Here is a 25,532-nt window from a genome sequence, read left to right as displayed (position 1 = left end):
TTAAATACTCCTCCCAGAGCTCTGAGGTCAGCTGACCAGCTTCTGCTTGCTGTGCCTAAAGCTAGGCTCAAAACTAGGGGTGACAGGGCCTTTTCTGTGGCAGCGCCCAAATTGTGGAACAGTCTCCCTTTGTCTGTCCGATTATCTGAGTCTCTTATTCAGTTTAAGTCTCGGCTCAAAACTCATCTTTTCTCCCTGGCTTTTAATACTGTCTAGATAGAATGTCTTGGTACTTGCACTGTTATTGTATTTTATGCTCTTTTGTATAATGTAATTATACCTCATTGTGTGATGTTTTATGTGTTTAGTTATTTTGTGTGAAGCACTTTGGTCAGCTGAGGTTGTTTTTAAATGTGTTATATAAATAAACTTGAATTGAATTGAATAGTCCTGGTTTAGTCCAGGTTTAGTCTGGGTTTAGTTCTGCTTTAATCCTGGTTTAGTCCTGGTTTAATCCTGGTTTAATCCTGGTTTAATCCTGGTTTACTCCTGGTTTAGTCCTGGTTTAATCCTGGTTTAATCCTGGTTTAGTCCTGGTTTAATCCTGGTTTAGTCCTGGTTTAGTCCTGGTTTAATCCTGGTTAGGCTTAGTTTAATCCTGGTTTAATCCTGGTTTAGTCCTGGTTTAGTTCTGGTTTAGTCCTGGTTTAATCCTGGTTTAGTCCTCGTTTAATCCTGGTTTAGTTTTAGTTTAATCCTCGTTTAATCCTGGTTTACTCCTCGTTTAATCCTGGTTTAGTCCTGGTTTAATCCTGGTTTAATCCTGGTTTAGTCCTGGTTTAGTCCTGGTTTAGTCTCTTCACTGAGCTGCTGCTGACATTCTGCTAAATAAAGACCAGTGTTTTTTTGTACAAAATAACTTTATTCCATTCAAACAAACACAATAAACAAACCTCTTAAACATGTGAGCGTCGGGACAGTTAGATTCTGCAGATGGAGAGTTAGGAAATAAATACAAGGATTCAGCGTTGGGGCCATGACCACAACAAAACAAAACAAAACCTAAACAGGAAATACACTTTATTAGACCTCATAGACCCTGTGTTTGCATAGTTACATAAGGATCAAGTGTTTTTAAACCTGTGGACAGTATAAAGAAGTGGACTGAGGGAGTGTCCAGCCAAACGACGCTCACCAACGCTAGAGCAGTTATAGCGGCCAATTTGGAGACGTTTTCCATATTTGGTAATACGACCGCAAGTGTCATAGCAACCAAAGAGCCAATCAGGAGTGAGGGTGTTACGCTAGTGGGAGCAATGTTGGGAAAAGAAGGCAAAGTTTATATCTTTTTCAGGGATAAAATAGTGAAATAAAACCCCCAGGATGTACAGCGGGTTAATATGAACATTTAAGACCAAAATGACGAGTCTGACAGCAGCAGTTACAAAGAGAGGCCACGGTTTTTCAGTAGAAAGTGAATTGGAGCCAGTGTCGATGGGAGTCAAATCGTGCCTGAGCTACGTCCATTTCTACGCACAGTCTACGAGACGACAGTGCACGTTTTTACTTGATGGTAAAGTATTTCAGAAGCCTTACTTTCACATTCACACGTAGACAAGATGGGTAAAGTGTCTTGCTCAAGGGCAACAGGCACCAGTTAGATCTGGGATCTAACCACGGAATGCTCCAGTGAGTTGTTGCCACTTTTAGAGAGTCGATTCAAGTTGTAGAAGCGTTGCATTAAAACACGAGAATGTTTTTGAGTCCTAAATGTTATTGTTTTTATGTTTTTTATTAGTTTTTGGTCCAAAGGGCTATTACTTTGCATAGAGGAGTTATTTACAAACACTATTTACATTAGTATCATGTGGGCACGGCCATGTTTGTAAGGTGGAAGACTACAGTTAAAAGTGCTAATATTTACAGTCCGAACCCCAGCAGCTCTAGGGCGTCTGATTGGTCGACGGGTGAAGAGCGCTAGTCCCTGATTCGTTTATGTGGAGCTGTGGAGTTCTGCGGGGTCACAGGAGTCAGAGATCAGGGGTCAAGGGTCGATCTCCTCGGGGACGATGGTGAGGATGACGTCTTCGTTGCCGCGGCGCACCACGGTTTTCAGCGTCTGGTCGCGTTTTATGGCGGCGCTGACGTCACTGGCCGATGTCACTCTCTCTCCGTTTATGCTGATGATGACGTCGCTCTCCTTCAGACCGGCGCTGCACAGAAACATAAAACATAAAACATGATTCACACATTCTCAGCGGCTTTGGTCCGGTCACACAGCATCGCACTTACGCCTCTGCGGGGGTCCGGCTGATCACCTCGATGACGTAAGCACCTGAGGTCACGTCAGGGAAGTCTGACATTCGCTCTTTCAACTCCGATGACAAACTGAGCACGAAAAAAAAAACAATTAGACAAGAGCAAAACATGTTGTGTCACATTATTTCTGAAATTAAATCCTGACCCGGGCTCAGACGCACGCGGCGAGTTTTACAAATAATTAAAGATAACGAGAGGAGCTGCGCAGTCAGCGGAGGTGCTGCGGAGCTCCGGATTCTTTAAATTGGAAGTCTATTTTTACAGACGCTGGAGGTGACTGCAGCTTTTTTCCTTAATAAATAAATAGTTATCACGCAAACACGTGTTCTGGCGTGTGCAGCTTCAGAGGAACTGACACAGCAGAGAGAACTGCTCTGAGGCACAACAAAACCTCTGACACAGGAGTCACAGCTGGACCGGGGCAGTCTGAGTCTGACAGGACAGTCCTCCACACACACACACAGAGACACACACACACAGAGACACACACACCCCCACACACAGAGACACACACACACACACACCGAGACACACACACACAGAGACACACACACACGAGGTAGGACATTTTGGTGCCACAGCTGCCCTGAGGAGTCTTACCTGGGAGTGAGGGACATCATTCTGACTCCAATGTATTTTTTCTTTGGTAAAGTTTTTCCTGAAACAGAGAACATTTGCCTTTTTATTTATTGTTAATATGGGTCAAAATAACAAAATTAATGAACAGAATAATAAGAATAATGTTGTGCTTGTAGGACATTCAAGTTCAGAGTGTGTGTGCCCCTGTATTTTCATGTTACATTAGCCTGTGTTCTGCTTTAGTGAATTGACTTGTATTGTAACAGTTTTGAGCCTCTTATATTTGTATTTTCATGTTACATTAGCCTGTGTTCTTCTGTTAACTGTATTGTATCACACCGTACTGTATCACATTGTACTGTATCACACTGTACTATATCACACTGTACTGTATCACACTGTACTATATAACACTGTACTGTATCACACTGTACTATATCACACTGTACTGTATCACACTGTACTGTATAACACTGTACTGTATAACACTGTACTGTATCATACTGTACTGTATCATACTGTACTATATCACACTGTACGGTATCACACTACTATATCACACTGTACTGTATAACACTGTATCACACTGTACTGTATCATACTGTACTGTATCATACTGTACTGTATCACACTGTACTGTATCACACTGTACTGTATAACACTGTACTGTATCATACTGTACTGTATCACACTGTACTGTATAACACTGTATCACACTGTACTATATCACACTGTACTGTATCACACTGTATCACATTGTACTGTATCTCCTGTGCTATGGAATCAACTCCCTGCTGATGTTAAACAGGCCCCCACAGTCTCTGTATTTAAGACCAGGCTTAAAACCTTCCTCTTCGGTATAGCGTATGACCAGGTTACTTAGTGAGGGAGTTAGGGTTATTAAAACCCGGGATAAGATAAGCTGCAGTAGGAGTAACTAGCTGGGGGAAGTATGGCAACCTGAGCACTATCCTCTACTTTGCCCTATTTTCTCATCAGCAATGCTATTCACATGTTGTCCCCTGTCCCACTCCCCCTGTGGAGTGTATCTCTTTCAGATGCCCCGATGACAGTTGGACCTCCTCCTTGCCTGGCTCTCCTCCTCCTCGCCCGGCTCTCCTCCTCCTCGTCTGGTCTCCTGGCCGATTTCTTATGTTGTCTGATTTTTCCTGTTGTGTCTGATTTTTCCTGTTGTGTCTGATTTTTCTTGTTGTGTCTGATTCTTCCTGTTGTTTTGTTTTTTGTGTCTTGGCGGCACGGTGACTGAGTGCCATCACTCATGTCTCACAGCAAGAAGGTTGGTTCGATCCCCGGGTCACCAGGCCTTTCTGTGTGGAGTTTTTCATGTTTCTCCCCGTGTCTGGATGGGTTTCCTCCGGGTACTCCGGTTTCCCCCATCAACCAAAACATGAACGCCCTTCGAGACAACTGTTGTTGTGATTTTGGGCGTTACAAAAATAAATGAATTGAATTGAAAATTGAATTGTATCACACTGTACTGTATCACGCTGTACTATAACACAATGTAGTGTATAACACTATCACATTGTACTGTATCACACTGTACTGTATCACACTGTACTGTATAACACTGTACTGTATCATACTGTACTATATCACACTGTACTGTATCACACCGTACTGCATCACACTGTACTGTTTAACACTGTACTGTATCATACTGTACTATATCACACTGTACTGTATAACACTGTATCACACTACTGTATCACACTGTACTGTATCACATTGTACTGTATCATACTGTACTGTATCACATTGTACTGTATCATACTGTACTGTATCACACTGTACTGTATCATACTGTATCACACTGTACTGTATCATACTGTACTGTATCACACTGCACTATATCACACTGTACTGTATAACACTGTATCACATTGTACTGTATCATACTGTACTATATCACACTGTACTGTATAACACTGTATCACACTGTACTGTATCATACTGTACTGTATCACACTGTACTGTATCATACTGTATCACACTGTACTGTATCATACTGTACTGTATCACACTGCACTATATCACACTGTACTGTATAACACTGTATCACATTGTACTGTATCATACTGTACTATATCACACTGTACTGTATAACACTGTATCACACTGTACTGTATCATACTGTACTGTATCACACTGTACTGTATCATACTGTATCACACTGTACTGTATCATACTGTACTATATCACATTGTACTGTATCACACTGTACTGTATCACGCTGTACTATATCACACTGTACTATATCACATTGTTCTGTATCACACTGCACTGTATCATACTGTACTGTATCATACTGTACTGTATAACACTGTACTGTATCATACTATACTGTATCATACTGTACTGTATAACACTGTACTGTATCACACTGTACTGTATCATACTGTACTATATCACACTGTACTGTATAACACTGTACTGTATCATACTGTACTTATACTGTACTGTATCACACTGTACTGTATCATACTATATCACACTGTACAACACTGTACTGTATCATACTGTACTTATCATACTGTACTGTATCACACTGTACTGTATCATACTGTACTGTATCATACTGTATCACACTGTACTGGATCATACTGTATCACACTGTACTATATCATACTGTACTGTATAATACTGTATCACACTGTACCACACTGTACTGTATCATACTGCACTGTACTGTATCATACTGTATCACACTGCACTGTATCATACTGTACTGTATCATACTGTACTGTATCACGCTGTACTATATCACAATGTAGTGTATAACACTATCACATTGTACTGTATCACACTGTACTGTATCATAATGTATTGTATCACACTGTACTATATCATACTGTACTGTATCACACTGTACTATATCACATTGTACTGTATCACACTGTACTGTATTATACTGTAATGTATCATACTGTATCACACTGTACTGTATCACACTGTACTATATCACACTGTACTGTATCACATTGTACTATATCACATTGTACTGTATCACACTGTACTATATCACACTGTACTATATCACACTGTACTGTATTAGACTGTACTATATCACACTGTACTGTATCACACTGTACTGTATCACACTACTGTATCACACTGTACTATATCATACTGTACTGTATCACACTGTGCTGTATCACATTGTACTGTATCACACTGTACTATATCACACTGTACTGTATAACACTATATCACACTGTACTGTATCACACTGTGCTGTATCACATTGTACTGTATCACACTGTACTATATCACACTGTACTGTATAACACTGTATCACATTGTACTGTATCACACTGTACTTTTAGCTTACAGCCCGTGTACCTTTAGCCTGTCTGTCGTGAGCCTCCGCGAGGAACTGTCGGATCTTATCAGAGGGAATGGCGAAGGAGATTCCAGCCGTCACTTTGAGCGTGTTGATCCCAATCACCTCTCCGTCCTACAGGAAGACGTCAGATTATCACGACAAATACGAAAATAAACACACAAATACAAGAATTTATGACGATATGGACAAAAATAATCAGTGAATAAGTCAAATAAAATATGTCGGTACTTTAGATTTATAATGAAGAGAGTTATTAAGTCATTACTAAAGCTGGATTATTCTTCATAAATCTAAACCAGGACTAAACCAGGTCTAAACCAGGTCTAAACCAGGACTAAACCAGGTGTAAACCAGGTCTAAACCAGATCTAAACTAGTTCTAAACCAGGTCTAAACCAGGTCTAAACCAGGTCTAAACCAGATCTAAACCAGGTGTAAACCAGGTCTGAACCAGATCTAAACTAGTTCTAAACCAGGTCTAAACCAGGTCTAAACCAGGACTAAACCAGATCTAAACCAGGACTAAACCAGATCTAAACCAGGTCTAAACCAGGTCTAAACCAGGACTAAACCAGGTCTAAACCAGGTCTAAACCAGATCTAAACCAGGTGTAAACCAGGTCTGAACCAGATCTAAACTAGTTCTAAACCAGGTCTAAACCAGGTCTAAACCAGGACTAAACCAGATCTAAACCAGGACTAAACCAGATCTAAACCAGGTCTAAACCAGGTCTAAACCAGGACTAAACCAGGTCTAAACCAGGTCTAAACCAGGACTAAACCAGGACTAAACCAGGACTAAACCAAGTCTAAACCAGGTCTAAACCAGGACTAAACCAGGACTAAACCAGGTCTAAACCAGGTCTAACCCGGGTTTCTGTAATAGACCTCAGCCGTGTCCCACTGTCCTCTGCCTGCTCCCTTGTGTTCGACTAAAAACATGATAATGACTTTCAGATGTAGAGTCTGGGGCCAAATATGAGCTCAACAACCACGGCTGCAAAATACTACTACTGCTGCCATGGGTTACTAGGAAATACTCAAAATACTTCAATAATATGACCAAGTACACAGAGCTATACTCACCAAATTCACTAATGGACCTCCAGAGTTCCCGTACTGAAACGTGAAAGAAAAAAAAGTTAGACACAAAGGACAGAGAGGAGCAGAGGAGAGGCTCAGAGGAGCAGAGGAGAGAGTCAGAGGAGCAGGAGAGGGTCAGAGGAGCAGAGGAGAGGGCCAGAGGAGCAGAGGAGAGGGTCAGAGGAGCAGGAGAGGGTCAGAGGTTCAGAGGAGCAGGAGAGGGTCAGAGGAGAGGGTCAGAGGAGCAGGGGGTCAGAGGAGCAGAGGAGAGGGTCAGAGGAGCAGGAGAGGGCCAGAGGAGAGGGTCAGAGGAGCAGGAGAGGGTCAGAGGAGAGGGTCAGAGGAGCAGAAGAGAGGGTCAGAGGAGCAGAGGAGAGGGTCAGAGGAGCAGGGGGTCAGAGGAGCAGAGGAGAGAGTCAGAGGAGCAGGAGAGGGTCAGAGGTGCAGAGCAGAGGGTCAGAGGAGGAGAGGGTCAGAGGAGCAGAAGGTCAGATGGAGGATGTCCTACGTTGATGATGGCGTCCGTCTGGATATAGTCCATGTCGTTGTTCCTCAGGCCCAGCTCGCGGCCTCCTCTCTGGGTGGTGCTGACGATCCCTGTGGTCACTGTGTTCTGGAGGGAGAACGGGCTCCCGATGGCGACTACGAACTCCCCAGGACGAAGGTCAGAGGAACGTCCCAGCAACAGCACCGGGAGTTTAACCTGAGACGGAGACAAGGGTTAGACCAGGACTAGACCAGGACTGGACCAGGACTGGACTAGGACTGGACCAGGACTGGACCAGGACTAGACCAGGACTGGACAAGGACTGGACCAGGACTGGACTAGGACTGGACCAGGACTGGACCAGGACTGGACCAGGACTGGACCAGGACACAACCAAGACTCAATCAAGACTCAATCAGGACTGAAAAAGAGCAAAACTAAAACAGTACTGAACCAGAACAAAACCAGAAGTGAACCAGGACTAAACCAAGACTAAACATGGACTAGACCCGTCTCCGTGATCACTTTCCTGAGTATTTTTGCCATTGACGCCAGAACCTCATAAACTGTGATTTTTCGTCTTGTTTTCGAGTCTGTTACTGGTCAAAACGTGTTTAAAACAGAACAGTTAATCCTGATGCCCCGCCTGTCGTCCTGGGACTAATGTTACATCATTCTAAAAGCCCATTCTAATGGTTTTTGTTTTGTTTTTTAACACAGGGTGTAAGGACAGATAATTAGATCATTAAAATTGTCTGGTACAGAAGAGCCTCAGCTGGTGATGTCACAAGGTGGATCAGGACTGAACCAGGACTGAACCGCGACTGAACCGGGAGTGGACCAGGACTGGACCACGATTATATGAGGATTGAACCATAGCTAGACCAGGTTTGAATCAGGACTGAACCAGGGTTAATCCAGGACTAAACCAGGTCTGAATCAGGACTGAAAAACTCCAAACAGGATGTTATTAGCAGCACAGAGCGAGACAGTCTGTAGGATTATTGAAACATTGGAATGGAACAAAACATGACAACCCAAGACACATAAATGTGTCTCTGCATTTGACCCGTTCCTCAGTGTCTCTGTGTTAAACCTCAGGAGCAGTGGACCAGATCTGAGCCAGGTCTAAACCAGGTCTAAACCAGGTCTACACCAGGGCTACACCAGGGCTAAACCAGGTCTAAACCAGGTCTAAACCAGGTCTACACCAGGGCTAAACCAGGTCTAAACCAGGTCTAAACCAGGTCTAAACCAAGGCTAAATCAGATTAAATTCAATTAAATTCATTTATTTTTGTAATGCCCAAAATCATAACAACAGTTGTCTCGAAGGGCGTTCATGTTTTGGTGGATGGGGGAAACCGGAGTACCCGGAGGAAACCCATCCAGACACTGGGAGAAACATGCAAAACTCCACACAGAAAGGCCTGGGCGACATGGGGATCGAACCAAACCTTCTTGCTGTGAGGCAAGAGTGTTGCCACTCAGCCACCGTGCTGCCTACACACAGGTCTAAACCAGATATAAACCAGGTCTACACCAGGACTAAACCAGGTCTAAATCTGGTCTAAAACAGGTCTAAATCAGGTCTAAACCAGGTCTCAACCAGGTCTAAACCAGGCCAAAACAATGTTTAAACCAGGTCTAAATCAGGCCTCAACCAGATTTAGACCTGGTCTCAACCAGATTTAAACCAGGTCTAAATCAGCTCTAAACCAGGTCTAAACCAGGTTTAAAACAAGCAATTTCTGAAGTATCATAATTTCCTCTTCAAAACAAAACATCGTGTCTTATTCTACATAAAAACGTCTAACGCCGCCATGTAGATCTGCACAAACATGTTCTGAAATGTGGCTCTTGTGAGTTTGTTCAGATTTCAGTGTTTTTGTCAATTCCTCTGGACGTGTTTAAAATGTGAACTTTGAACAGGATCCTTTTGTTAAAACAGAAATCGCAAATCTAATCTTAACACGCTCAGAAGTGACACACGAACAAAAACACTTCCACATGTTTGTCCCACTGACCCACTTCACTCACTCAAATATTAAATCAAGACCAGACCCAAAACCAGACCAGAGACCCAGGACCCAAAACCAGACCTGAGACCAGAGACCAGACCAGAGACAAGACCAGAGACCAGACCAGAGACCAGAGACCAGACCAGAGACATCTCCAAACCTCTGATCCACAAATGTTGAACTTTCTCATTATTAGTTTGGGATCAGCTCCACAAACTCGTCATATTCATCTTACGATTTCAATTTCTTTTAACTGACGACAATCGCGTCTTTGGGGTTGAATAATGGCACCACTTTTTGAAATATTGTGAAAAAAATAATTTCACATTTGTTCATTTGTGCAGAGAGAGAAAACTCTGGGTCTTTTATAAAAAAAACATTTGAAGTTTTGATTTGAGAGTAAAATTTACAGCTGTGGCTCTGATTCAGAGACAAGTTCAAACAAGAGAGTCACACAGAGATTATGAGAAGAAGAGAAGAGAGGGGAGGAGAGAAGAAGAGAAGAGAGGGGGGAGAGAAGAAGAGAAGAGAGGGGGGAGAGAAGAAGAGAAGAGAGGGGGAGAGAAGAAGAGAAGGGGGAGAGAGAAGGGGAGAGAGAGGAGGAGGGAAAAAGAGAGGAAGAGAGGGAGAAAGAGAGGAACAGAGGGAATGTGTGTGTGAGAGAGAAAGAGAGAGAGAGACAGATAGAGGGAGGCGGGAGAGGGATGGAGGAAGAGAGGGAAGAGAGAGGGAGAAAGAGAGGAAGAGAGAGTGTGTGTGACAGAAACTGAGATCGAGAGAGGGAGAGAGACAGAGGAAGAGAAGGAAAAAAAGAGGTGGAGTGTGTGTGTGTGTGTGTGTGTGTGTGTGAGAGAGAGAGAGTGACAGAGAGAGAGAAAGAGAGAGGGGTAGGGAGAATGAGAGGAAGAGGGGGAATGCGTGTGTGTGAGAGAGAGAGGTAGGGAGGGGGAAGAGAGAGGGATGGAGGAAGAGAGGGAAGAAGAGAGAGGGAGAGGGGGAGGGAAAAAGAGAGGAAGAAAGGGTGTGTGAGAGAGAAAGAGAGAGAGAGAGAGAGAGGGAAGGGGGGGAGAGAGAGAGGAAGAGAGGGAGGAAAAGAGGGAGAGTGTGTGTGTGTGCGTGTATAAGCGAGGGAGAAAGAGGAAGAAAGAGAGGAAGAGAAGGTGTGTGTGTGTGTGTGTGTGAGAGAGAGAGAGGGAGGGAGGAAGGAAGGAAGGAAAAGAGCGCATATGTGTGTGAAAGAGAGAGAGGGAGAAGGGAGAAAGAGTGAGAAAGGGGGAGAAAGAGAGGAGGCAAGGAGACAGAGGAGAAGAGAGAAAAGCATGTGTGTGAGAGAAAAAGAGGAATAAAGCAAGAGAAGGAAGAGAGAGGTATGGAGAGAGGGAGTGTGTGTATGTGTGAGAGAGAGAGATGGAGACAAAGAGAAAGAAAAGAGACAGAACGTGTTTATGAGCGAGAGAGAAAGTGAGAGACATGGAAAAGATTAAAAGCTCAGGAAATATTTGAGGATGACTCATGATTGACACAAGCTGAACATCTGACCTACATATTCTCACATCCAGCGTGTTATGGGCGACATTTTGAGGACTTTGCACCGTTCAGAAGACACTGCATTTTGCTTTAAATTGTTAATTGCTATGGCGACGGTCGTAATTTTTTTATCATTCAAAAACCCATGGATATTTTATGGATGTTAGAAGCAAAACTATAAACTTGGAAGACATTGGGATGTAGTTTTTAGAAATTTTAACTAAAACTACAAGGATTTAGGGCTGGGGCAAAACATATAATCAGTATTTTTTCCTTGTATTTATCAATCAATCAATCACAATTTTAATTATTATTTTACTTCTATGTGATATTAACAGCTAACGCACAACATATTTAGATCTCCACGTTTCCTTTTATTGTTTTAAAAATGCTATATTCACCCAAAAACATCGTATTAACATGTTTTTTGACACTCTGACACTTTGCTCTCTGCTCTAAGTCACTCCCCCTTCAGAGCACAATCACAACACAATCCTCATACATCCCGCTATTGAAACTACTGCACATCACATCAGGTTTGTGAAGTCGTATTACGCAGTTTTGTATCATGTTTTTGTATATTTACGGAGAATTGTTGTGCGGGAGCATGGGTGATGTAGATTTGTGGGGACGGAGCTTTGTATGAAATCATACCGCTAGCTGTACGGAGGGATCAGTTAGAGCCCGGGAGAGATCTCTAGATTACTCAAACATGCCTGGATGACATCTAAAACCTCTTCAGATGTGTTTTTGACGAAGGAACGACTTTATAAAATGGTAAAACGCTCAAAAAAAATCGATTTTGCTTTAATTAAAAGACAAATACAAATGACTTTCAATGTTAATTTCATGAACATAAACAATCAACAAAAAGTTGTTTAAGTTCTTCCTCGAAACTACACGCTTTTACTGAGGATTGGTCTAAACAAGGGTTGTAAAAAATATCGAAAATCAGACACGAATCAATACTAAAACTAGCATCGAAACTAGATACTCATCGGAGGAGGTATCGATAAGGTTTAGGACCAAAATGAACCTTTTCTGAATATGTTTAGAAGGATTTTGAGCTGTATCTGAACAAATATAAGAGACTACTACAGGACGACTGAGGGATTACACAGACATAAAACAAAGTACGACCATTTAATCTTGAAAATCACGTTCTATTGTCTAAAGCACATGTGTCAAACTCAAGGCCCGGGGGCTAAATGCAGATCGCCATGTAATTTTATGTGGCCGCGACAAGGTAAATTTTAATGTTTATCAGGACATTTTTTATATCTTTGCAAATCTGAGATGAATCATTTTGCTGATGTGGCCCTCGGTGAAATTAAGTTTGACACGTCTAAAGAAAAATGATCATCCTGGCCTGAGCTACAGGGTTAGTGCAGTTCGGATTTGGTTCATGAAAACTACTGACATAAACTTTCTTCCAAATGAATGTTTAATTTCCTGTCGTGTCTCCGCTCTCCTCCTCGTTGCCCTACTTTCATCTGTCCTTACACGTTCTCATTCAAAGGTCTGGTTTGAGTTAGTCTGATTTGGCCTGGCTCGTGTCGTAAGCTCACCCTGGTTTACATTATTAGCCCTGGATTTCCTCCAGCGCTGTTTGAGGCTTTTTTTTTTTTTTGGTGCTTCAGTGAAAACCGCTGAGTCATGAAACGGAAATATTCGGTAACGGTTTCCACGTGGGATTGTAAAACTCATCCTTACACAAGAAACTCTACTGAGCATGTGCAGAAGAGTGTTTGGATTACATGGAAAGTTATGAAAACGGGAGACGGGACGACCACGGGATGACCACAGACACACACACAGAGACAACATTCACACTTCACACTCCAGTCAGAGATCAGGAGTCAAACCGACAACCCCCTCTCAGGAAGGAGGAGACGGGATAACCACTGTGCCACCGCAGATGACAGAGGAGGCGCAGACAGGTGCTTCTTTGTCATTAGGAACTGATTAAAGGTTGTATTTTCCAAACAAATGGAATTCTACACCTGGTTAAACACACGTCTGAACTCCGTCTGTGGATTTAGAGGAGTCTGTGAATCTCCCTGTGAAGACCTGTCCAGAAAAATTACAGAATGAGGCATTAGTTGAGGTTTCGGTACATAAATGAAGTATTGGTATAGTTGTGTTTAAAAATGCCTCATCTCTTTTACTTTGCAGGGTCAGTTTTTGGATGTGAGACCGTTGGGAATGTCCGGAGCCACAGTGGAGCAGCAGTGGGTCTAGCGGAAACTTCCATTGTGTCCTTAGGCAAGACACTTCACCCACCTGGCCAAGTATTCGCTCACTCAAGCGTCACAGTAAGAAGGTTTTAGGTTTGACTCCTGCTTCTTTCTGTGCGGAGTTTGCATGTTTTCCCTGTGTCTGGGTGGGTTTCGTCCGGGCATTTTGAAAAAAACAGGACTAAACCAGGAATAAACCAGGACTAAACCAGGTCCATCAACCACAGACTGCGTAAGGAAGTGGACTACGGGAGCGAGACGTCCCCCATAACCTTCAACTTCATTCAAAAAAAGGTCAAGGTTAGCAGTTATAGCGGCTAATTTGGAGATAAATCCCATATTTGAAATTCCGATCGCGACTATCATGGCTTATCCTTAGCAACGCTGTCAATCAAACCTGTTGCTAATACTAGAGGGAATGACCTCAGCGAAAGAAGGCGCCGGATTTGTCTGTTATTAATGTTCATGTCTTGATTTACGGACACAATAGTGAAATAAAAACACCAGGATCATGTAGAAAGTGAACTGGAGCCAGGGTCGATGGAGCCGGAAGTGCGCGCGTGATCATTTCCTATTTGGAACGCAGTGGTTAGCGCGTTAGCCCTGTCCATTTATATTTACAGTCCATGACATCAATGCGAAACTTGAACAACAGGTCAAATCCTCCAGAGACAGTCCTGACCAAGACTAACTCAAGACATGGAGAAAAGTCCCATTGGACCTTATTACTGTTACCATAGTGACATAAAAGATTAATGCTTAATTATTATTACCAATCCACGACAAAACCAGAACTAAACCAAGACTAAACTAGGACTAAACCAGGTCTAAACCAGGACCCAAGTCAAGACTAAACTAGGACTAAACCAGGACAAAACCAAGACTAAACTAGGACTAAACCAGGACAATACCAGAACTAAACCAAGACTAAACTAGGACTAAACCAGGACAAAACCAGAACTAAACCAAGACTAAACTAGGACCAAACCAGGACAAAACCAGAACTAAACCAAGACTAAACTAGGACAAAACCAGCACAGAACCAGAACTAAACCAAGACTAAACTAGGACTAAACCAGGACAAAACCAAGACTAAACTAGGACTAAACCAGGACAAAACCAGAACTAAACCAAGACTAAACTAGGACTAAACCAGGACAAAACCAGAACTAAACCAAGACTAAACTAGGACTAAACCAGGACAAAACTAGGACTAAACCAGGACAAAACCAAGACCAAACTAGGACTAAACCAGGACAAAACCAGAACTAAACCAAGACTAAACTAGGACTAAACCAGGACTAAACCAGGTCTAAACCAGGACTAAACCAGGTCTAAACCAGGACTAAACCAGGTCTAAACCAGAACTAAACCAAGACTAAACTAGGACTAAACCAGGACAAAACCAGAACTAAACCAAGACTAAACTAGGACCAAACCAGGACAAAACCAGAACTAAACCAAGACTAAACTAGGACAAAACCAGCACAGAACCAGAACTAAACCAAGACTAAACTAGGACTAAACCAGGACAAAACCAGAACTAAACCAAGACTAAACCAAGACTAAACTATGACTAAACCAGGACAAAACCAGAACTAAACCAAGACCAAACTAGGACCAAACCAGGACCAAACCAGAATTAAACCAAGACTAAACTAGGACTAAACCAGGACAAAACCAAGACTAAACCAAGATTAAACTAGGACTAAACCAGGACAAAACCAGAACTAAACCAAGACTAAACTAGGACTAAACCAGGACAAAACCAGAATTAAACCAAGACTAAACTAGGACTAAACCAGGACAAAACCACAACTAAACCAAGACTAAACTAGGACTAAACCAGGACAAAACCAGAACTAAACCAAGACTAAACTAGGACTAAACCAGGACAAAACGAGAACTAAACCAAGACTAAACTAGGACCAAACCAGGACAAAACGAGAACTAAACCAAGACTAAACTAGGACTAAACCAGGACAAAACCAAGACTAAACTAGGACTAAACCAGGACAAAACCAGAACTAAACCAAGACTAAACTAGGACTAAACCAGGACAGAACCAGAACTAAACCAAGATTAAACTAGGACAAAACCAGAACTAAACCAAGACTAAACCAGGTCTAAACCAGGACTAAACCAGGTCTAAACCAGGACTAAACCAGGACTAAACCAAGACTAAACTAGGACTAAACCCTGTGACTCACCGGAGTGTCGATCTTGATCAGAGCGATGTCGGCTTTCTCGTCCACGTCTTTGATTTTAGCGTCGTATGTGGCTCCGCTCTTCAGCTCCACCTGCAGGACACACATGAAACTGCATCAAAACAAGAATCATTTTCAGAATTTAAGCCATTTTATTCTCCAGTGCAGAGAGGCAGCGTTTTCATATCATGACCCAATGTTTGTTGCTTGTTTGTGTAAATTTCATTGCTTTATTTTTATGTAACTCAGGCAGATTTACCGGTGACCAGGCGCACAACCTCACAAAGTATTGGAGAAGTGTGTATTCTGAGTAAATGTCGTGTATATTTGTGTAAATCTTCTGTACCTTGACGCGGTGCTTGTTGGCGACGACGTGCGCGTTGGTGACGATGAGTCCGTCCTCAGACACGATGAAGCCAGAGCCGCTCGCCACAGCCACCTCACGCTTTGAGAAAACCATCCTGAAAAGACACTGGGACGTTACGAGAAGAATCCTCAGGAGGATTTAACACGAAGAATATATTTTGTGTCACGTGAGGCATTAGACAGAACAGTAAAAGTGATAGTGATAAAAAAAAAAGGGACTGGACCAGGACTGGACCAGGACTGGACCAGAACTAAACCAGGACTGGACCATGACTGGACCAGGGCTAAACAAGGACTAGACAAGAACAGGACCAGGGCTGAACCAGGGTAGAACCAAGACTGAACCGGGACTAAACCAGGACTAAACCAGGACAGAATCAGGGCTGAACCAAGACTGATGGACTGAACCAGGACTGAACCAGAACTGGACCAGGACTAAACCAGGACCGAACCAGGACTGAACCAGGACTGAACCAGGGCTAAACCAGAACTAAACCATAAAAATCTTCTCAGTCCTGAACATGAGCCATTTCTCCACCAGGGTGAGTGAGGAGCTTAGAGTAGAGCCGCTGCTCCACATTAAAGGTGCTGTACCTCATTTTTGCTTCTTAAATCTTAAATTTGTGAAAAGCAAAGTGGTCTAAAGTTATTCCTCACTTACCTAATGCATTATGAACATCCTAGTTATTCACTGCGATGAGTTTATAAGTACTTTATGCAACTCTCAGACACCGGAGTGGAGTCTCGACATCATGCCTGCTTACAACAACTAGCATGCTAACTGCACCGCAGCATTACTTCCTTGTTCGTGGAGGATTAAAAAAACTAACAAAAAATTCATACTTAGATTGAAATTTTGACCTTAGCCACTGACTCCGAGAGCCTTAGTAGTGACGTTGTGGTTTTCCAGATTATTTCCTTTGGGACACTGATACTCGCGCTCGTAATTCCAAATATGGACCTGGGATTCGGAGCGTCTATAACTGCTAGCCTCGACGAGCTTCAGAGAAATAAACCCAAACTAAACCAGCGAAATCAGGGTTATACCAGAGATAAAATAAAGACAAGACCAAATCAGGACTAAGCCTCGAGAGAAGTTGGCGTTTATCAGGACTAAACCAGGAAAACCCCTGTGATCATTTTAATATTCAGTGAGAGCATTTGAATTACGTGTGTGCGTTTCCGTGGCGACGCAAACATGTTTGGGTCACGGAGGGATTGTGGAAGTTTAACAATGTTTTAAGAACGTTCCCTCATCCTCCAAAAATGCTCCTGATGAGAGATGGAGGCGAACCAGAAACAAGGGCGAAACATATCGAGGAAAACAGGACGGGAACTGAACCAGGACTAAACCAGGATAAAACCAGGATAAAACCAGCATAAAACCAGGGCTGAACCAGGACTGAACCAGGACTGAACCAGGACTGAACCAGGATAAAACCAGGACTGAACCAGGATAAAACCAGGACTGAACCAGGACTAAACCAGGATAAAACTAGGACTGAACCAGGATAAAACCAGGATAAAACCAGGACTGAACCAGGACTAAACCAGCACTGAACCAGGACTAAACCAGGACTGAGCCAGGATTAAACCAGGATAAAACCAGCACTGAACCAGGACTAAACCAGGACTGAGCCAGGACTGAACCAGGATAAAACCAGGACTGAACCAAGACAAAACCAGGACTGAACCAGGACTAAACCAGGACAGAACCAGGACTAAACCAGGACAGAACCAGGACTGAATCAGGGCTGAACCAGGACTAAACCAGGATAGAATCAGGACTAAACCAGGACTAAACCAGGACTAAACCAGGACAGAACCAGGACAGAACCAGGGATGAACGAGAGTGAACCAGGACTGAACAAGGTTTAAACTGGGATGAAACCAGGACTTTAACAGGACTGGACCAGGACTAATACGTAACTGAACTAAAACAGGACTGAACCAGGACTAAAACGGTACAGAACCAGGATTTAACCAGAATTAAACCAGAAGTGAACAAGGATTAAACTGGGACTTAAACAGGACAAGACCAGGTGCAAACCAGGACTAAACGTGGACTAAACCAGGACCAAACAGAACACACAGAGCTCTGGACTAACCTCGGGTGGAAGGGCGTGATCACATCAACGCTGACGCCGAGAGAGAGTTTAAAGAAGTGAAGAAAAGAGATCGATTTATCAAAATGCAGGAGACAGATAAACAAAAGGATGATGTAATGAGGGCGGAGCTGAAGTACAGGGATTACACAGATATAAGGACACATGGGAGTACAACAGAAAGTACTACTATTTAATGCAGAAAATCAGTCTATTGTCTAAAGAAAGAGTGTTTTTATTATCATTGTGGTGTCAGAATCAGTGTTAAGTATCAAGTCCAATCCTTAGTGTAGTGTCAAAATTTAGTGGTTTCAGTGGCTCAGTGGTGCGTTCTTCTGTTGTGTCGTTGAGCAGGACACGTCAGTGCAGTGTGCTCTGATAATCGTGTACAGTATTTGTGTTTCTTACTTCCTGTAGAGCTCGATGTGCACCACCGCGGGGGCGATCTTCTCCACAACGTCCGCGATGAAGTTATATCTGTGTCTCAGACTGTCTGCATGGGACGACTCTGAAATACACACGAGTACTACAGTCAGTGAGGTATAATACACAGGTACACAAGAGTAATGCAGTTAGTGAGGTATAATAATTCACATGTACACAAAAGTACTACAGTTAGTGAAGTATAATACACAGGTACACAAGAGTAATGCAGTTAGTGAGGTATAATAATACACATGTACACACAAGTACTACAGTCAGTGAGGTATAATACACAGGTACACAAGAGTAATGCAGTTAGTGAGGTATAATAATACACATGTACACACAAGTACTACAGTCAGTGAGGTATAATACACAGGTATACAAGAGTAATGCAGTTAGTGAGGTATAATAATACACAAGTACACACAATACTACAGTCAGTGAGATACACGAGTGCATTGAAGTTATATCTGTGCCTCGGACTGTTGGAGGTCGAATACACAAGTACACACAGTACTACAGCCAGTGAGGTACACAAGTGCATTCAAGTTATATCTGTGCCTCGGACTGTTGGGGGCCAAATACACACACAAGTACATAAGACTCGAGTACACAAACTAATGCAATCAGTGAAGTACACTATGACTGCACATGTCGAGAAAATATTGATATCGCAGTATTGGCTGTAATAGTTAAGTGTTTTTGGAAAGTGAAGTGGACATAAAGCAGATTATATTCATGAGTTTCTGATTAAATCCTACATTATATTTGTGTTGGTCTTGTTTTTTTCTGTTTCTACTGACTCAGTTTGATTTAAAAAATGAAAAATGTGCATTTTTTTTGCTTTAATTTTACAGAATCTATTGTGCGAGAAGTAAATTAACACATCATAATTATATTGTTATTGTTTTTCCTATATGGTGCAGCCTTGAAGTACACACAGTACTACAGTCAGAGTACACAGTAGTATAAAAACACACTGTTTATGTGCTGTAAACTTCATTGTTGTGGTTTTCTTGTGGACAGAACTGTTTATGAGGGACAAACTTTGACTGTTGTGAAATGTTTAACACAAACACCACAGTACTACAGTACTGCTACTACATGTACCGCTACTGCTACAGTGCCACTACTATCACTAATACTACTTTTTATCACTGTAGTAACTAGTAAATAGAATACTAACCACAATGTGTCATTTATGCCTCGTGCTTCTCTGTGTAGTATTTGTGTAATAGTAGTAATAGTAAAGTATTTAGTATTAAACTTTTTTCATTTATGTTAATCACCTGGTTCAGTCCTGGTTTAATCCTGGTTTAGTCTGGTTCAGTCCTGATTCAGTCCTGATTCAGTCCTGATTCAGTCCTGATTCAGTCCTGGTTTAGTCCTGGTTTAGTCTGGTTCAGTCCTGATTCTGTCCTGATTCAGTCCTGGTTTAGTCCCGGTTCAGTCCCGGTTTAGTTCTTATTCAGTCCCGGTTTAGTCCTGGTTTAGTCCTGATTCAGTCCTGGTTCAGTCCTGGTTCAGTCCTGGTTCAGTCCTGGTTCAGTCCTGGTTTAGACCTGGTTTAGACCTGGTTCAGTCCTGGTTCAGTCCTGGTTCAGTCCTGATTCAGTCCTGATTCAGTCCTGGTTCACTCCTGATTCAGACCTGGTTCAGTCCTGATTCAGTCCTGGTTCAGTCCTGGTTCAGTCCTGGTTCAGTCCTGGTTTAGTCCTGATTTAGTCTGGTTGTTTTAGTCTTACAGGATGTTTACAGATCGCCCACATCTGCAGACAGAAGACAGGAAGTGACATCACCGCTGTCTCTTACATAACCCCGCCTCCTCCGCACATCTGGACTTTTCCTCTGACACATTATTAAATTTTAAAAACACTAAACGGTCCTCTGGGACTCAAATCTGCTGGCTTGAATTTAAACCTGATCTTATTTCTTGTAAAAGTTTAAATTATTCAAAATGACTCATCCCAAGTGAAAACAGCCGAGGAGGATGAGGTTCAACAACTGTGGACGGTTTGGTCCCGGTCTCACCCCGGACTGAAAGAGACCTTGTTTAGACCAGGTTTACTTTTAAGGTTTTGTTTATGGAATTTATACAGTTGACACCAGACATTTACCTACACCTTATAAAATACACATACACTGTTTTTTCTCACTGACATGAAAACAGACAATACTTCTGTTTTAGGTCAGTTGGGATTAACCAAATAATGACTGAGACAAGGATTTTTTTACACAATTTTTCATTCATTTCTTCAAAGTCAAAAGTTTACATACATTTCATTAGTATTTGTTCCTTTTGCCTTTAAACTATGTGACTTGGGTCAAGCGTTTTGGATTTCCTGTCACAAACTTCTCTCAATATTTGACTGGAATTTTGGCCCTTTCCTCCAAACTGAACTGGTGTAACTGAGCCAAGTGTGTAGGCCGCCTCGCTCGCACGTTTTTTCAGGTCTGCCCATACATTTTCAACTGTGATGGCCACTCCAAAACGTTGACTTTGTTACCCTTAAGCCTCTTTGTCACCATTTTGGCACTATACTTCAGGTTATTGTCCATCTGGAAGACCCATTTGTGCCCAAACTTTAACTTCCTGACTGATGTTTTGAGATGTTGCTTCAGTATTTCCACATAATGTTCTTTCCTCATGATGCATCTATTTTGTGAAGTGCACCAGTCAAAACAACAACTCCACGACATGATGCTGCCACCCCTGTGTTTCACAGTCAGGATGATGTTCTCAGGCTGCAAGTTTCCCCTTTTTTCCTTCAAACGTAACGATGCTCATTATGTCCAAACAGTTCAATTTGTAAGCATTTGAAAACTGTAATCTGGGTTTTTATGTTTCTTTTGGAGTAATGTCTTCTTCCTGCAGAGTTTCCTTTCAGTCCATGTCGTTTCACTGTGGGTAATGACACACTCTTTCAGCTTCAAACCAGGACTAAACAAGGTCTTAACCAGGACTAAATGATGACTAAATGCAGACTGAACCAGGACTGAACCAGGACTAAATCCAGGAATGAACCAGGGCTAAACCAGGACTAAACAAGGTCTTACCCAGGACTGAATCAGGACTAAATGATGACTAAACCAGGACTGAACCAGGCCTGGACCAGGACTGAACCAGGACTAAATGATGACTAAACCAGGACTGAACCAGGGCTAAAACAGCTATAAATACGATTGATGCAGGGTAAATACTACTATTACTACTACTACTACTGAGAGCAATATACACAAATGCCAGCAGAGGGCGCAGGGACTGTATCTGCTGTACTCTGTAAATACCAGTTGCATAACACAGTTGTATCTCTTGTATAAAAGTGAACTAATATAAATAAGTTGTATTTTCCGTGTCTACACTGGTATCGGTTCATAGTCAAAGTATCGATATGGGGATCGGAACCAAAAAAGCTGGATCGGTCCCTGGTTTTGTTCTAAAAGCAGCTCTGAGTGCAGCTGTGTGCTGTCTACATCTAATTATAAAGCTTTTTTTTTTTTTTTTTGCACTGTGCACTGTTAGCATTCTAGTCGTCAGGTCCATCGACACACATTTGGGGGCCCGGGGTAAAAAGCCTCACATCGGCCCCCCTATAATATAAATTAATAGGAAGAATTGTGGGCCCCTAAGACCCTGGGGTCCCTGGACAGCAGACCCGTTTGCCCCCCCGCCTGTCGACCCCCCTGCTGGTTGTTGTTAGTACTGCGTAACGTCCAAAAGCACTTATAAACTCATCACTGTGGAGAATTAGGACGCTCTGAGTTCATATAAAATAAACTAGTTCTGTTTTTTTAAGAGTAAAAACCAGTTACAGCGACTTTAATGCCAAATCAAGAAGAGAACTTTTGTGGAGATGTATTTCTGTGAGATGTTCCTGTGTGTAAAGGTGGAAAAGCGGCGTATAAAAATGTGACCATGTGACCACTGGCCCTCACCTGCGCTCGCGGTCGGGACTTGTTCACATATTTGTCATATTTGATGTTTTACCATTGCGTGAATCTCTCGTGGATTTGATGATATCGATTTAAACCTGCGCAGACACGTTTAGACGTGTTTCAGATGATTGTGAGAAGACCAGGACTGAACCAGGACTGAACCAGGACTAAACCAACACTCAACCAGGACTAAACCAGGAGTAAACCAGGACTAAACCAGAACTAAACCAGGACTAAACCAGGAGTAAACCAGGACTAAACCAGGACTAAACCAGGACTAAAACAGGACTAAACCAGGACTAAACCGGGACTGAACCAACACTCAACCAGGGCTAAACCAAGACTAAAACAGGACTAAACGAAGACTAAACGAGGACTAAGTGAGGACTAAAGCAGGACTAAAGCAGGACTAAAGCAGGACTAAAGCAGGACTAAAGCAGGACTAAAGCAGGACTAAAGCAGGACTAAACCAGGACTAAACGAGGAATAAAGCAGGACTAAACTAAGACTGAACCTACCATAAAATGTTTTTCCTCTTCCATCTTATTAAATCTGTTTTTTGGAAAATTAAAGTGACTTTTAAACCAGGGCTAAACCTGGACCACCACCAAAGTCACTTATGTTTTTTAATGTTTTTAATGTTTTTACAGGATTTAAAATGTGGAGGAAACTGTGGAGTCTCCCTGTGAGCAGAAAGGTCACATGACCAACAGCTCAGAGCAGACGCCAAAACAAACGCACCTGTGTTTGACAAGCAGGACTGAACCAGGACTAAGCCAGGACTAAGCCAGGACTAAACCAGGACTGAACCAGGACTGAACAGGGACTGAACCGGGACTGAACCGGGACTAAACCGGGACTAAACCAGGACTAAAACAGGACTAAACCAGAGCTGAGCCAGGTCTGAACTTGGACTAGGTCTAGGTCATGAATAAACCAGTTCTCAACCAAATTTGAACCAAACCAGAACTACATATCAGGATCAAACCGTGACTAAACCAGGACTGAACCGGGACTGAACCAGGACTAAACCAGGACTAAACTAGGACTAAACCAGGACTGAACAGGACTAAACCGGGACTAAACTTTAGCAGACAGTGACTTTGACTTTTGGAGGTAACTGGATCTGACCCATCGACCGGTCAAATTCTGCTGACGCCACTGCACCAAAACCAGACTCACAACAAACACAGACCCAAAGGCCTGATCCAGGTTTAGTCCGGGTTTAGTCCGGGTTTAGTCCATGTTTAGTCCGGGTTTAGTCCGGGTTTAGTCCGGGTTTAGTCCATGTTTAGTCCGGGTTTAGTCCGGGTTTAGTCCGGGTTTAGTCCATGTTTAGTCCGGGTTTAGTCCATGTTTAGTCCGGGTTTAGTCCGGGTTTAGTCCAGGTTTAGTCCGGGTTTAGTCCGGGTTTAGTCCGGGTTTAGTCCAGGTTTAGTCCGGGTTTAGTCCGGGTTTAGTCCATGTTTAGTCCGGGTTTAGTCCGGGTTTAGTCCATGTTTAGTCCGGGTTTAGTCCATGTTTAGTCCGGGTTTAGTCCAGGTTTAGTCCGGGTTTAGTCCGGGTTTAGTCCGTGTTTAGTCCAGGTTTAGTCCGGGTTTAGTCCAGGTTTAGTCCGGGTTTAGTCTGGGTTTAGTCTGGGTTTACTCTTTTTTCATGTCTGTGCTGCTCCAGTCACACTTTGTGTTGTATAATGTTGGGCACTCTGTTTACAAATGATATAATCACACTGGAATTTAAAGGAAAACTGACTCATCCCAAATGTTTGACCTAAATTTCCTTCTGAGAGTTTAAAATCATCACAGACACGGAATATTTGATCTATAAATCTCATCTCTGGCTCTGTGGAGAATTTGGTGCATATTTTTGTGTCTGGGATCTTCAATACAAACTGCAGTGTCAGCAAAAGACAACAAGCAGGAATGTGCAGGGTCAGACCAGGACTAGACCGGGACCTGGACTAGAGCAGGACCAGAGCAGGACTGAACCGAGGCCAGGACATGACCAGGACTAGACCAGGACTGAAGCAGGACCAGGACTAGAGCGACTGAACCAGGACTAGCAGAGTCCTGAGGAGAGCACAGGGTCAGAGCGGCTCCACTGCTGCAGACAGTGAGACTGTGAGACTGTGAGACAGTGAGACAGTGAGACTGTGAACAGACTTTGTGCCGTTGAGCCGTGCACCTTGACTCAGGGCTGCAGACTCACAGGAGCAGACATAAACTCAGTGTCGTCCTCAGGTATTTTAAGGTCATGGGGTCACGTGACACACAGACTGGTCCTGTGGCTCAGGTTTAAGTGTAGACCTCTGTCTCATGTCTGTGTTGTACAAACACATGCAGAGCTTCACCTGCCTCTGGACACGTGACTTTAGAACTTTTGTGTGTGATACGCGCGCGTGTACTCACCTCCGCCGCACGCGCCGCGCTGCACCGCGATCACGGTGGGCTGCTTCAGACTCGCGCGCTTCAGTTCACAGATGTTTCTGTACGAAACCCCGTCACTACCGCACACCTGCTCCGAGCTGGCGCACACGCACGCGCCCAGGGTCCCTCTGTGTCTGACGGTGGCGGACACCTGCACGGCCCCGGGCGGGAGCGCGCAGCGCATGCCCTCTGCGCAGTCCGCGTCCGCGGCGCACACCTCGCCCTCTCCGCTCGCGCACACGGGGCAGCACGAGCACTTGTCCAGGACGTCCGCATGGAGACAGTCCGCGGGTAGAGGCGCGCACGTGGACTTGTCGCACCTGTCCGGACATGGGAGCGGTGCGCGCCTGTCCCTGCCGCAGTGCGCGCGCGGCAGGAGCAGCAGGAGCGGCAGGAGGAGCGGCAGGAGGAGCTGCAGGAGGAGCGGCAGAGAGAGGCGCATCCTGAGACCAGAGTTTGAGATGGAGCAGAGAGAGCGCACGTTTATAAAGGCTCTGGAGTAAACACGC

General features: G+C 43.4%; 1 protein-coding gene across 1 annotated transcript; it reads right to left on the bottom strand.

Annotated features, from left to right (window-relative positions):
- Positions 1 to 841: 841 nt before the first annotated feature.
- On the bottom strand, positions 842 to 25,465 carry LOC117387727 (serine protease HTRA1B-like). The gene is made up of 11 exons (XM_055229415.1): positions 25,006 to 25,465; positions 18,644 to 18,743; positions 18,239 to 18,268; positions 16,111 to 16,225; positions 15,768 to 15,857; positions 7,795 to 7,989; positions 7,290 to 7,322; positions 6,202 to 6,316; positions 2,860 to 2,917; positions 2,233 to 2,328; positions 842 to 2,153 (listed from the first exon to the last, which is right to left on the bottom strand). Exons 1-11 carry the CDS (start codon positions 25,463 to 25,465, stop codon positions 1,985 to 1,987), a joined length of 1,461 nt encoding a protein of 486 aa, XP_055085390.1. The 3' UTR covers positions 842 to 1,984.
- Positions 25,466 to 25,532: the final 67 nt, after the last annotated feature.

Source organism: Periophthalmus magnuspinnatus, chromosome 19 (assembly GCF_009829125.3).
Source record: "Periophthalmus magnuspinnatus isolate fPerMag1 chromosome 19, fPerMag1.2.pri, whole genome shotgun sequence".
NCBI lineage: Eukaryota > Metazoa > Chordata > Actinopteri > Gobiiformes > Gobiidae > Periophthalmus > Periophthalmus magnuspinnatus.
This window is presented reverse-complemented; position numbering and strand designations above follow the sequence as displayed.